The sequence below is a fragment of the Pezoporus flaviventris genome, unplaced genomic scaffold (genome assembly GCF_033815535.1).
Source record: "Pezoporus flaviventris isolate CSIRO_AGI_PZ_B2104156 unplaced genomic scaffold, CSIRO_AGI_Pfla_v1 ptg000007l, whole genome shotgun sequence".
Taxonomy (NCBI): Eukaryota; Metazoa; Chordata; class Aves; order Psittaciformes; family Psittacidae; genus Pezoporus; species Pezoporus flaviventris.
The window spans coordinates 87,140,740-87,153,386 of record NW_026892555.1 but is presented as its reverse complement, the minus strand read 5'-3'; the positions used below and the strand labels follow the sequence as shown (position 1 = coordinate 87,153,386).

Here is a 12,647-nt window from a genome sequence, read left to right as displayed (position 1 = left end):
CACCTCACTAAGTGGCTCTGCTCATCTCTGTAGGAGCAGAGAGATCCAACACGAAAGACTCACCAGTAATCCAGGATTTGAAGACAGCCAAGTCTGGCCCCAGAGCCACACTGGCTCCTTCTCTGTAGCAGATAAAATCAATACCCATGGGCTTTGAAGGTAAAACAGCCGAACTTTGCAAGATGTACTTCCTGGAAGGTTTCTTACAGCAAAACCTGACATTTCTTATTTAAAATAGAGGGAGAGATGGGTTTTTCTTCCCTGAGCTTATCTGTGTTTCTGATTTGCTTCACTTGTTACACGGACAGAAGATCCTGTCAATGCAGAAATAATGCCAAGCATTTGCAGTTTAATGGAACCCAGGGACCAATTAACAACATAGAAAACCACCAGGCAGTGTATTTCTTATTGTAACAGGAGGGAAATCTTACATTACTGCCTTTCCCCCTTTTCTTACAATAAAGTGCCAGCGCTTCGTCAATGATTTCTCAGTAGTAATGTTTATTATCTGGTAGTTTTACCATTGCCCACCTATCAATCATTTTCCATGTGCTAGGATTAGTCACAAGCCTCCTCTCTTTACTTGCACCACCCAACCTCCCCCCCAAAACAAAGAAAAGGAAATTTCAACTGTCATTAGGGCTTCCAAGCAGTGATGCTAGAACCTGCCCTCAACCCCAAGTTCTCGAACTGCTGATTCTTCAATAGCTTGATGGATGCGATGCACCTCATCCTGCGTTAAAGTCTTCTCTGGGTGGCGGTAAATGATCCGGTAGCAATGGCTGACCTTCTTTGTCCTACAAAATATAAACCAAAAGAGGACTCATAAATACATTTGCCTGCAAATGTAAATATATAAGGCTTACTTACCCTCTGCATCATTTTTTATTTGCGGTCTGATTTTGTTCTTGTTGCTTGAAAATCACTTTAATGCTAAAATACACAGTCTGGAGAGGGGGGACTGAGCTGAATTTTAATTTTGGCAGAGGACTTTGCTGAAGTCCATCTTATACCTCAACTTATAATGAGGTGTGGCTGCTTCTTAGCAGGGCAAGCAAGCCCACAAGAAGGGCTATGCTAACCCCACAGAACTGCTGCTAACACAACTGCTCTCTCATTCTGGCACTAATGGGGCTACCTCAAGGGAGCACTGCACACACATACCCCCTCAGACCAGTGGGGATGCCATGATGGAACCTCTGCACACTGGAAAGCAATGTTGATAGCTAATGCAGAGCATCTCACAAGCCTGGGGGAGGAGACCAAACACACAGCTACAGAAAGAGTGAAATATTCATTTTTCAATTCAGGTAACTACTTTGCTTTTGCTGGAAATTAGAAACAAGGGCAAAATGCATCTGAAGTATCCATGTGTGGAGAAGGACAGAGATGAAGGGTGAAGGTGGCTGTCTCTCCCAAAGTGAAGCAAGCACCACATGGCAGCTCTCAGGCACTGGCCACATTGCAGCCAAGATGAGGAGTAGCCCAGGAAACTTGGGGTTTGACACAACCACAGGCACATGTGCCAATGTTTCTTATCCCTTGCTGTGCAAAGTAAAAGCCAAAAGAGAACACAAAAAAGGTACAGATGGAATGATGTGGAATAAAAAAGTATTTAAGAGTTGCTGAGTTAGGCAAAGACAAGTTAATGCAAAACCAGGAGCTAACCAGCAAGTTAAATAAGAGAGCAAAAAGTCTTGGTCTCCATCAAAACCAGGCTGGATTACATAGCTCTTGCAAGGGCATCTCTATAATTCTATATTATTACCAATTTTAAATGGAAGTTGTGGCATCTTTTTTATTTTTAGTTTCAACTGGAGTCCACACTGCTTCTCCTTTCAAAGGTAAACACTCACTTCAGTGAAAGAAAGAAAATTGGAGGGGGAAAATAACAGGAAAACAGAGATCAAGTACTAGATAGAAGGATCTGGCAGACTGGCAGAACTCTGGATTTAATGGCACAGAAAGGATTCTCTAGGTCATCTCTCACCTGAAAATTGCTTCATGTTCAAATAGTCATGTTCATTATGACTATTTGATTAAAACTAAGGTTATATGTGCTCATACACAAAGATAACTCTAAATATACTCATTTCAACTTCAAATCCTACTAAAAACTAGAAACAGCCTCAGAATAGCTATTTGATACCAACTTTGTGCCGCCCAACATGAGTTGGAAGCTTGCCCTGCTCCCACTGGCAGTTCATAATAAAAAGGTTATTTCAAATTAAAGCCTCCTTCCTTTTTGTGTGCTCTGAAGATAAAGCAAGTTAAACCTGACTAGCATAGGAAAGGGCAAACTGCATTTCACAAAGTGTTAAGCTGCTGCAGTTAACTGCTAAAAACCAGCCAAGAGCTTTCCCTGGGTACGGGTTAAACGCTGTAGAAAAGTGATTTTTGAGAAAAGAGGGGGAGGTGTAGCTGTGGAGAAAGTGCTGCTCTGCTCTGTTCCTCTGCAAAACAGTTGAGAGGACAGACCTGGGATAAGCAAGTTCGTGGAATAACAAGGGTTTGGCCAGATGCTACACTGCAAGAAAGAGATTTGAATGAGAGATAGGGATAACGAATTAGGGCTCAACAGAAACAATTTTCAAAACCAGGCTGGCAAATACCATTACAGCTGGTAGTATTTTGGCTTTTTACAGCGCTACAGCAACCCGCCTGATCAAGAGCATTTGCAAATTGCTTTGGCTGAAAATATATTTAGAAGATGTACAATTGCAGGCTTGATCATTAAGTTTTGTATAATGCAGGAATATATCCCATGATAGAAAACTCATTACCACCATTTAATGTGATGCAAACACAAATTTGCATAAAGCATTCAGGCTGTGATAGGGCTAGCTACAGCACTGTTTTTCCCTATTGTGGTTAACCAAAGGTAATGATTTTTCTGGACCCACGTGTTTACATATCCCCCTCTCTACCACGTTGAGCAGTTCATTCATGAGGCAAATTAAACAGGTCAGAATAGGACACAACAGTTTCTTGTGAGTGCTGTGGAAAACCTCTGTAGGTGGCATTTAGATCAGGAAAGGGTCAAGGTCTTACAGAGCAGCACTGGATGAGAGTTCTGTTAGCTGAAGTTAAGCATGGCTGCAGGAGAAATAAAACAGGGATCGCATTCGATGCAATTAGTTTTTATTATAGCCAAAAAATGATGTAACTACCAATGTACATGTCTGACTACATGTAACTCCCATGGTTAGTATGTTAGTTTTGTCCCACCCTTTAGCTAGGTTTACCTGCATTTTGTTACTAATTAGAAAGAAGGAGTTTAATGGTTCGATGCTATTTCAATAAAAGACACACTGTAAGTTTCAAAACCTTAAGTATTGTTTTAAGCCAACTTTTCAAGGGAGATGGGGAAGAGTATTTCTTGGCTCTTCTGCCCCTAATACTTACCCCCTTGCTCCCAAATAAAATACTAAGACAATGTCATTAACCACTGCTGTCAGCTGCAACGGGAACAATTATTGTCAGCAAATAGTATGTTTGCTGATTCTCTTTCTTGCTTTCCTTTCGTTCTGCAGAGTCACGGAGTGTTTGCCTACCTTAAAGATGGCTCTGCTAATGCATAATGAACTCTCAGCTGCATACCATGCTGCAGCCTGATGATACAGAAGCAGTAGCTCTCCATCCAGAGCATGAGAAAATTTGAGGCAAAAACCTGAAGTGAAAAAAACAAAAGCTAAACGCTGAGCGCATTGGGCTTTATTTACCTAAACTGCACTGCCAGACAAGTCCATGCAGTTCACAGTCACACGGACTCCTTTCCCATTAGGCTTCAGGTGATCTTAGTGTCACAAGTCTCCTCTGCACCAGCCTGCGGCTTTCAGGTAATGAAATGCAGTGAATACAGTGAAGCACTGCTCAAAGGGAAAAGGAAGACAGGAATTTATTCTGATGCCACAGAAGGAAACACAATACAGTCCATGGACAAACACTGGAGTGACACAATGTCTAATGCTCTTTCATATGTTTTTTGGAGGAAACAGCTTTGCCTCATGATTTCCAGGAACTGGCATATAGCCACCTCCACATGCTAGGGAGCTGCTCACTGCCAGGTCAGATTCACTGCATGGGGGCCAACCTGAAGGTCAGTATTTTGGTACTTCAGCCTGATTTTGAGCACTGCAGAAAATTAAGGTGCCTTACTCTGCCTCTAGTCTAATGAAACAAACACAAAAGCAATCTGACACTGGGACCAGGGCTAAAATGAAAGGGTATGTTAGGCAATAAAAGTTAATACCTATGTGCCAGCTTTCCCTGCATGGAAGTCCACTGAAGGATGTTTAAATACAACTTGGCTACAAAGCTGATCCCAGAAGTTATCAACAGCAAACCACCTAAACACACTGGGGAACCAGTCTCAGTCGTTAGGTAAGACAAAGACACAGGGTCATTTGGTAACCAAAATAAATGCCTAAGAATAAATGCTTGGTACTGGCATTTGTCTCATTCTCATGCAATACTGTAACACGCACAAAAATTTCTTTATCCCGTACTTGAAAAAGAAGATCAAAGGGGCAGTGAGTGGGGAAAACCCCCATTTTAAAACTGCGTTCTACTTTCCATCTGTCTTAAATAAAGCACAAGGGCACAGAGAGTTCTGCAGAGAGGTTACACCTGCTCTTATGTGGTGAGAACAACACAGAAGCAGACATTTTTTCCCTTTTGAACCCTACCCATTCTATGATTTTTCTAGAGAGCTGCATTTACTTTGAGGAACAGAAAAGTAGAGATGACAATCTCCCACAGCATCAAGGACCGAAAGAGAGTACCATCTCTTTTGTACTGAGCAGTGCACTAAGCAGTAGTACTCACCTCTACATCTATATTGCACCTTTCCTACAGAATATTATTTAAAATGAAAGATCTACACACACGGTAGCATAAGTATTTGAGATTATTTTCTCTCTCTTAAGTGACTCATGTTACTGAGGTTCTTTGAGCATCTCCCAGTTCCTGCCATAGCTGTTCATATGCTATATCCCCTCAAAAGATTCATTATGTAATTACCTTACATAAACCTTCACACAGCACTCAATGACCACTACACGCTTCACAGAGATCATGTCATGCTCTGAGTATGCATGGAATGACTTTAAGGAATGTCCTAAAAGGGATGATGATGGGAAGAAACTAAAATACTGTTCCATGTTAGTACCATCATAGCTGCTGAAGCCATGCAAAAAGCACAGCTTAAGTTTCGCTTTGTGGCTCCAGCAGTTCCAGAATAGTTCATGTTGTAAGTGGAAATGGAGGGGAATATTAAACTGCAAGAAGAAGATGATGTAATTACCTTTTCCTTTTTGTTTTATCCATTCAAACCACATCCACCACTATGATAGTAGGCACAACTACTAAATGTCCTACTATAAATTTTAAATCGACAAATAGCACCCTCTGCTAGGAACCACATAATGAAAAATGGCAAAAGGCTTGTGCTATATACCTTGCTGTCAATGGCAAATAATCCATTTACCATGGTGATATGCATGTAGAATATAGCAGTAATTCTCTGAACAAAGGCCTTTCCCAAAGATACACTCTCATCAGCCCTTTCAAATGCTAATACTCCATTTCTCTGGAAAGGTGCATTGTATACAACGGCATATTTCAAAAAATGGACATGTTTTGGTTTAAGGTGATTTTGATGCTAGTGAAAGGCAGTAGATCATCCCCAGAAGAAAGAACTGTTTTAAACCCATAGAATGCAGGGAACAGCCATTTGTATTGCACGTCTTTTCCAGCTGATTCCTGGCTGAGAAGGATGGTTCAGCTTCAAAGATAGTTCAGGTCAACACAACCATGTTGATATTGTCAACATCGTTTGACCGCTGTGGATTTTTTTGGTGGTCACTTTAAAAGAGATGCATTTTTACTGACAGACGGTTGGACTGAAACACTCTTCTACTATTTCACAACATTGAGACTGTAATGGGCTTTTTGCTCTTTTCTAATTGGACTTGGTGAAATCTGTATCTGAATACCAAAGCCTGAACTTGCCTGGCCTTTTCATTCTTTCTTTCTTTAATATTAGTTCCATCTTAACTTTTATCTTAATGTAGAAAACTATTAATGTAGAAAAAATACCTAAAAATTCTGCAAATAGTCAGCTTATTGAGAGAGATTAAAAAGCACATAAATAATACCCAGTAGTTAAAATGAAAAATTAAATAGCTTGATAACTTTTCAGCTTCTCAGTCACTGAGATACTGTTAAATAACCATAAGCCACTGCCATGTATCCAAAACCCAATTTGGACTGGTTAGAAAGTTTTGCTCGTGATTTTCCTTTTCTGCCTAAATCTATCACTTAATTTCTTACATGCAGGAAGAGATACAAGCAGATATATACTGAAAAAATAATTCATAAACATCACCTGAAGGAGCAGGCTTCCTGGCTGTTAGACGTACTCACTAAATGTTGAGTGAAACAATTCAAGCAATTACTTGTACTTTGGCCCCTAATGACCTCTTCCCATTTCAACAGACCATCTTGGTTTGTTGATATATGCCTGCAAGAGAATAGCTAATATGAATGGTGCAGGGCTTTTTTCTGCCATCTCCCAGAGAAAGAGAACTCTTGTAAACAGACAGAGTTACACAAGGAACTCAGAGAGTGTTTCCCTTGTGCCCTGTTACAGTAGTCTCAGTAACCAGCCAACAATACAGTCAACCCATCTCAGATCCAAGCACTTTCCATTAAAAAGCTCTTAAGCCTCACAGCATCAAAAGTAATGGAATCCATTACATGCAGGCAACAATGAAATATCACTAGGGTGAAGAATAAGGAGAAAAATATCATTCTCCATTATACCAAAAGAAAATCCAATGTCCCCACAGGATCATAAGCTAACTATGACACAGACTTTTGCTGCCATGGAAGGCCAGAAAAAGCCTACAAAGCCTTGGGGTTTGGGATTGTGGGGTTTTTTTTTGTTTGTTTTTGTTTTTAATACAATGACTCATTGATTCCTTGAAGAAATCAATGATTGACAGTTGTGAAGCAGGTACGAAACCAGTTCTCAAGGGGATGGATTCCAGCATCAGTGATGACTCTGTCCTCCAATTTTCCTCCCTTTGGGAAAATCATCTATCAAGCACAGATGACAGAATTCCCATCCTATCTGATCTATGCCAATACTGAGGAATCCATTTCACATGGATTTAAACCTAGATGTGACCGAGAGTTGTCCCGCCTGTAAGATGAACTTTGTGCTCTCAGTTCATACTGGGCCTCCTCAATTTTTAGGGGCTCACCACTCCATCTAGTGAGGCAGTTCAAAATCCTGCTCTAAATCCAGGAAGATTCAAAAGTAAGCTAAAGACTGAATATTTTCAAGACTTGCCTTGCTGTCAGCATAGTAACCCTGGAGTTATCATGCTAGATAGATTGAACATTATGCACTTTCAACAGAATGAGTCTCTCAACTAACCAAGGCTGAACTTTTCAGGAATAAAAGCAAGCCTTGCAGTGGGCATGTATGCAAAGATCAGAACATATGCAAGCATGTGAGGCTTAGAATAGGGTACAAAAACCTACTTTTTCTTATCTTAGGGTTATCACTACAACAGCTATAAGAGCTGCACAGGTAGAATAAAGATAGGAACAAGACAACTTTCTGATACAAACACATTCAAAATCCAGTGAAATAACTTCTACTCCCTGATGTGTCAAATGAGAAAAGGTTGTTTGGTAAAATACTCAAGACAATTTTATGTCCTGAACATAGAAAAATAATTGGATGCTGAAAATAACAAAGTGATGGTCTCAGCATCAGACAGGACAGAATACCTGTTCTGTTTACAGCACAGGGTTTTAGGAGGTGTCCTTCAACAGCAGGTTGAAGGAGGTGATCCTGCCCCTCTACTCTGCTCTCATGAGACCTCACTTGGAGTATTGTGTGCAGTCCTGGTGTCCTCAACATCAAAAGGACATGGAACTGTTAGAACAAGTCCAGAGGAGGGCCACAAGGATGATCAGGGGACTGGAGCACCTCCCGTATGAAGGCAGGCTGAGAAAGTTGGGGCTGTTGAGCCTGGAGAAGAGAAGGCTGCGTGAAGACCTCATAGCAGCCTTCCAGTATCTGAAGGGGGCCTAAAAGGATGCTGGGGAGGGACTCTTCATGAGGAACTGTAGTGACAGGACAAGGGGTAACAGATTATAACTTAAACAGGGGAAGTTTAGATGGGATATAAGGAGGAAGTTCTTTAGTGTGAGGGTGGTGAGGCACTGGAATGGGTTGCTCGAGGAAGCTGTGAAAGCTCCATCCCTGGCAGTGTCCAAGGCCAGGTTGGACAGAGCCTTGGGTGAGATGGTTTAGTGTGAGGTGTCCCACCCCATGGCAGGAGGGGCTGGAACTTGATGATCTTAAGGTCCTTTTTAGCCCTTACTATTCTATGATTCTATGATTTTGCTTCACTTTCCCTATGTTTGACTGAAAAGGCTCTGTGTCAAATGCTTTTCAAAGTCTAATCATGTTTTCACCAAAACAAAACTCAAGGGCTAATATTTTTTTGTTATTTGTTGTTTAAAAAATTAACCACTAGAGGCTTAAACATTCTCCTACCCATCAAACAAATTTTGGTCTCATGGGAACTGCCATCTAAGCTCCTTCACTTTCTCCTTCCCTGTGTGGTTCAGAACATATGGCATGACAACCTGAATTCAAGAGAATCTGAATCCTGAATCTTCCAGAGGTCAAGGCAAAAGATGCCGATGATGGATCACCTCCTCTCTCTCAAAAGAAACTTGGCTGACATAGCTCATGAGGAATCAGAGCACATTGAGAAGAACAGAAGAATGCGATACCTGGAAGTCCTGGCAGCTGAAGCATTTTGGACTCTACAGAAGAATTTATGTTCAGCGAGTAAAACCACAACAAATACACATATTTGCTGTCATTGATGGCTCTTCCACTTTTTTCACTTTTGGCCTCCTGAATCCCTAGTAACCTAGTCGCAGAATGAAGCCGCTCCAGCAGCAACAGATGCTGGCAGAACTTCATGAATCAGGTATCTCATTCAAAACCCCTTGTGCCCATCCAAGGCAACTGGCTAGTACTGGAGTGGCTCAGGGAAACAAACTGTTTGTAAAGAGTAACTCTGGAAGGCACACTGTATTTGCAGTGTTGTTGTGCTTCTTGTGCAAAGATGTTATATTCATCTCCCTCTGACCACAGAGTACAGGTAAGAGCATGGAAGAGGCTCTGGTCCTACTTCTGTCAGACAGCAATATTAATGACTCCATAACTGGTCATTAGCCACAACAGTATTGCTCAAAAGTTTCCAACCATTGGCAACTGAAATGCCATCTGGAAGCACTTAAGAGTGACAACCTATCTCAATAATCTGAACAAATCCAACACGAGAGGTGAATTTGGACTCTTTCAAATGCTATCTAAAGTACTTATAGAAAAAAATGTTAAGTGTGATACCTTTTCAGTTCTTCCGAGTGAAAGATCAAAGAAGTATAAATATTTAGCAGTTTCCCCCTCTCAACCAGATGTTAATACTAAAGGCTACAAAAAGCATTACTGAAAATAACATCACTGTCAAATTAAAAGGTATTTTGTAATACAGTAAAAGGGGAATTTATATAAGATTTTAAAACAATTCTCCTAAGAAAAGAAGATGGATGGGGGTAACAGCTGGTTCACATCTACCTCTGCAGAGTACTACCAGGAATCAGGGGCTACACAGTTAGATGGCAGACAAGTGCATGGGAAGGACTGAATGCTGTTTCAGGTACTTGTATAGACGTCATCACTGAGATTAGTGGTTTTGTCCTAACCATGCCAGGAGCTAGGTGTTTAAGTTCTCTTTAGACTTACTGAAAGTTGAGGTAAGCAGGAACATGGCTCTGGACTCAGATCAAGAACCTAAATGATTTTCACAAGGTCACACAGCAAATCAATGAGAGAGGGGGTGACCTGGATAAATGTGGGCACAGACCCTTTGAGTTACCCTTCTTTCAGGTTACTCTTCCCATGCACATACGCTTCCAGTCACCCTTCTTTTCTGCAAATTGTACAGCTGCCCTGGAAACAAAATAGTCTACAGAAGGGAAAAGCAACTCATCCCAAATACAATGGGTAGGGCAGGGAAAAGTGCAGGGCCAGCATTAGGATAACCAAATCAGCTGTTTGTTAAGTGACAAACTAATCCCGTATCAGGAAAAAACAGGATGGGGAGAAGAAGGGAGCAGGAAGGGATGAGTTAACCTGAGACCAGAAAACAGAAAGGATTTAAAAACTGAAAGCAGAGGTTAAAAGAAATTACCTTTTTCTGTGTAAAAGCAACACATTAAAAGTGCCTGCCCACACCCTGGGCAGCCCACAGCACTAAAAGACAAAAACATTTGTATCTGTGTGCATGCAAATATAGGGGGTTTCTCAATGGAGCTCCTTACAGTATCTCTTAAAGCTGGTGAAAATTCTGCAGCCACTTGCACAATTAAGTGTTGTTTAGTATCCTCTTCCAGTCCATACTTTATTAGTAATCTCAGAACTGTCAGGTTCTACAGCCTTAATCTAGCTAACTGGATTTGCTTTGGAGATGCAGAAATTCCCCACCTACCCTCTCCAAGGGCAGTGTGGTTCCACATAGACAGTCACAAGAAACCTGTTGTCATTGCTTTTCTGACAGTTGGTGCCTTGGGAAGAAAACTCAGAAAAAGCCCTCAAAGTAAGGATAACTACTGGCCAGCAGATTAAAATACTGTTAACACACAGGAAAAATGTCTGGCTGGGTCCCATTTACACAAGGTAACACATTTGGATCACGATGACAGGCAAAGAGCCTGTGTCATGTAGGTGAGGCTTGACTGGTTATTTTCAGTATAAAGATGGGGAAAATGTCACAGCAGCATTAAAGCTAGCCAAATAATGACAATATATACCAATCAGGTGCACTGGCCAGAACTTTTACAGCTGTCAAAATGAGCACTATTTTGCAAAATTCTAACTGCTATGTTTGGCATGTTGTCCCCTTAGTATTATGTCTACTCTTTATGAAAAGACAAATGAAAAATGTGAATATGATAGGGTGCACGCATAGTGAACACCTCCTACAGAAAGATGATATAAGCATCATGCAATAAAACACTGTGTGGGCACGAAGACTAAAATGTCAGGGTACAAAATGAGATGCATCCTTCTAAGTACAATGAAATTACTGGTCTGCCATGCAAGATAGAAAAGAAAGTCATTGAGACGTTACACTAGGAAGATCAAAATACTGTTTTTGCTAAGACTTTACTAAAAAAGGCCTAGTGATCCTCTCACTAGCAGGAATTAATATCAGCAAAGAACGGATAAGATTTCAGACCAGAATGAGGAATACACAGGAAGCACTAGAGTAAATCAAATGTTCTCAAATTATCCAACAGATGAACTTTGCTCTAAATACTTTAGGAATGAGCAGAAGAAATCTCAAAGCTGCTATCAGTTGTCTTTGAGAGTTCATGGAGGACAAGTAAGCTACCGAATGTTTGGAAAAGGTCAAACAGAGTGCTTATCTTTGAAAATGAAACAAAATCAACAACAAAATAGAGTAAGCCATAGTAGCTTATAGACTACTTACATTACATTCCCCAAAAGACTCTGTGCAGATAACCAAACTACTTGTAAGCACACAATGGAAATAAAAAAGGTGAAAACCAGAAAACATGGATGTATCAACCACATCTAGTCAAAACAACCTAATTTCCCTCTATAAATGGGTAACAGGCTAATCAAGAATCAGTAAATGAAACTATGAATTGCAGGAAGTAGAAAACACCATGAGGGGCAGGTTCATGTGTAGAGGTGTGTGTGTGCATATGGCACATACCTTCACAGTCAGCTAAACCAGTTAAGAAAAAATGGTCTAAGATCAATATTCCACAAACCATGGATCCATGGCAGCTGCAAGCAGTTCTAGACAAAGTTGAAAAAACTTTGGAAAAGTTTTTATAAGTTATAATGAAAAGTGGAAAAAAGGAATAAAAGTACTAAATCATAGAATCACAGAATCGTTAGGGTTGGAAAGGACCTTAAGATCATCTAGTTCCAACCCCTCTGCTGTGGGCAGGGACACCTTACGCTAAACCATATCACCCAAGGCCTCGTCCAACCTGGTCTTGAACACCTCCAGGGATGGAGCATTCACAACCTCCCTGGGCAACCTATTCCAGTGCCTCACCACCCTTACAGGAAAGAATTTCCTCCTTATATCCAATCTAAACTTCCCCTGTTTAAGTTTTAACCCATTACCCCTTGTCCTGTCACTACAGTCTCTAATGAAGAGTCCCTCCCCAGCATCCCTATAGGCCCCCTTCAGATACTGGAAGGCTGCTATGAGGTCTCCACGCAGCCTTCTCTTCTCCAGGCTGAACAGCCCTAACTTCCTCAGCCTGTCTTCCTACGGGAGGAGTTCCAGTCCCCTGATCATCCTCGTGGCCCTCCTCTGGACTTGTTCCAACAGTTCCATGTCCTTTTGATGTTGAGGACACCAGAACTGCACACAATACTCCAGGTGAGGTCTCACAAGAGCAGAGTAGAGGGGCAGGATCACCTCCTTCAACCTGCTGGTCACGCTCCCTTTGATGCAGCCCAGAATATGGTTGGCTTTCTGGGCTGCAAGCGCACACTGCCGGCT

General features: G+C 41.3%; 1 protein-coding gene across 8 annotated transcripts in view; it reads right to left on the bottom strand.

Annotated features, from left to right (window-relative positions):
• Positions 1-612: 612 nt before the first annotated feature.
• The window catches only part of FARS2 (phenylalanyl-tRNA synthetase 2, mitochondrial), a 245,607-nt gene continuing 233,572 nt past the window's right edge, over positions 613-12,647 (bottom strand). For 7 of the 8 annotated variants that reach the window (XM_061449393.1, XM_061449394.1, XM_061449391.1 and 4 more), the window contains one exon: positions 613-797. In XM_061449393.1, the coding sequence (XP_061305377.1) occupies positions 659-797 (139 nt within the window). In that variant the 3' untranslated portion in view covers positions 613-658. The remainder of the gene's footprint in view (positions 798-12,647) is intronic. The other variant, XR_009742685.1, reaches the window with a different exon arrangement.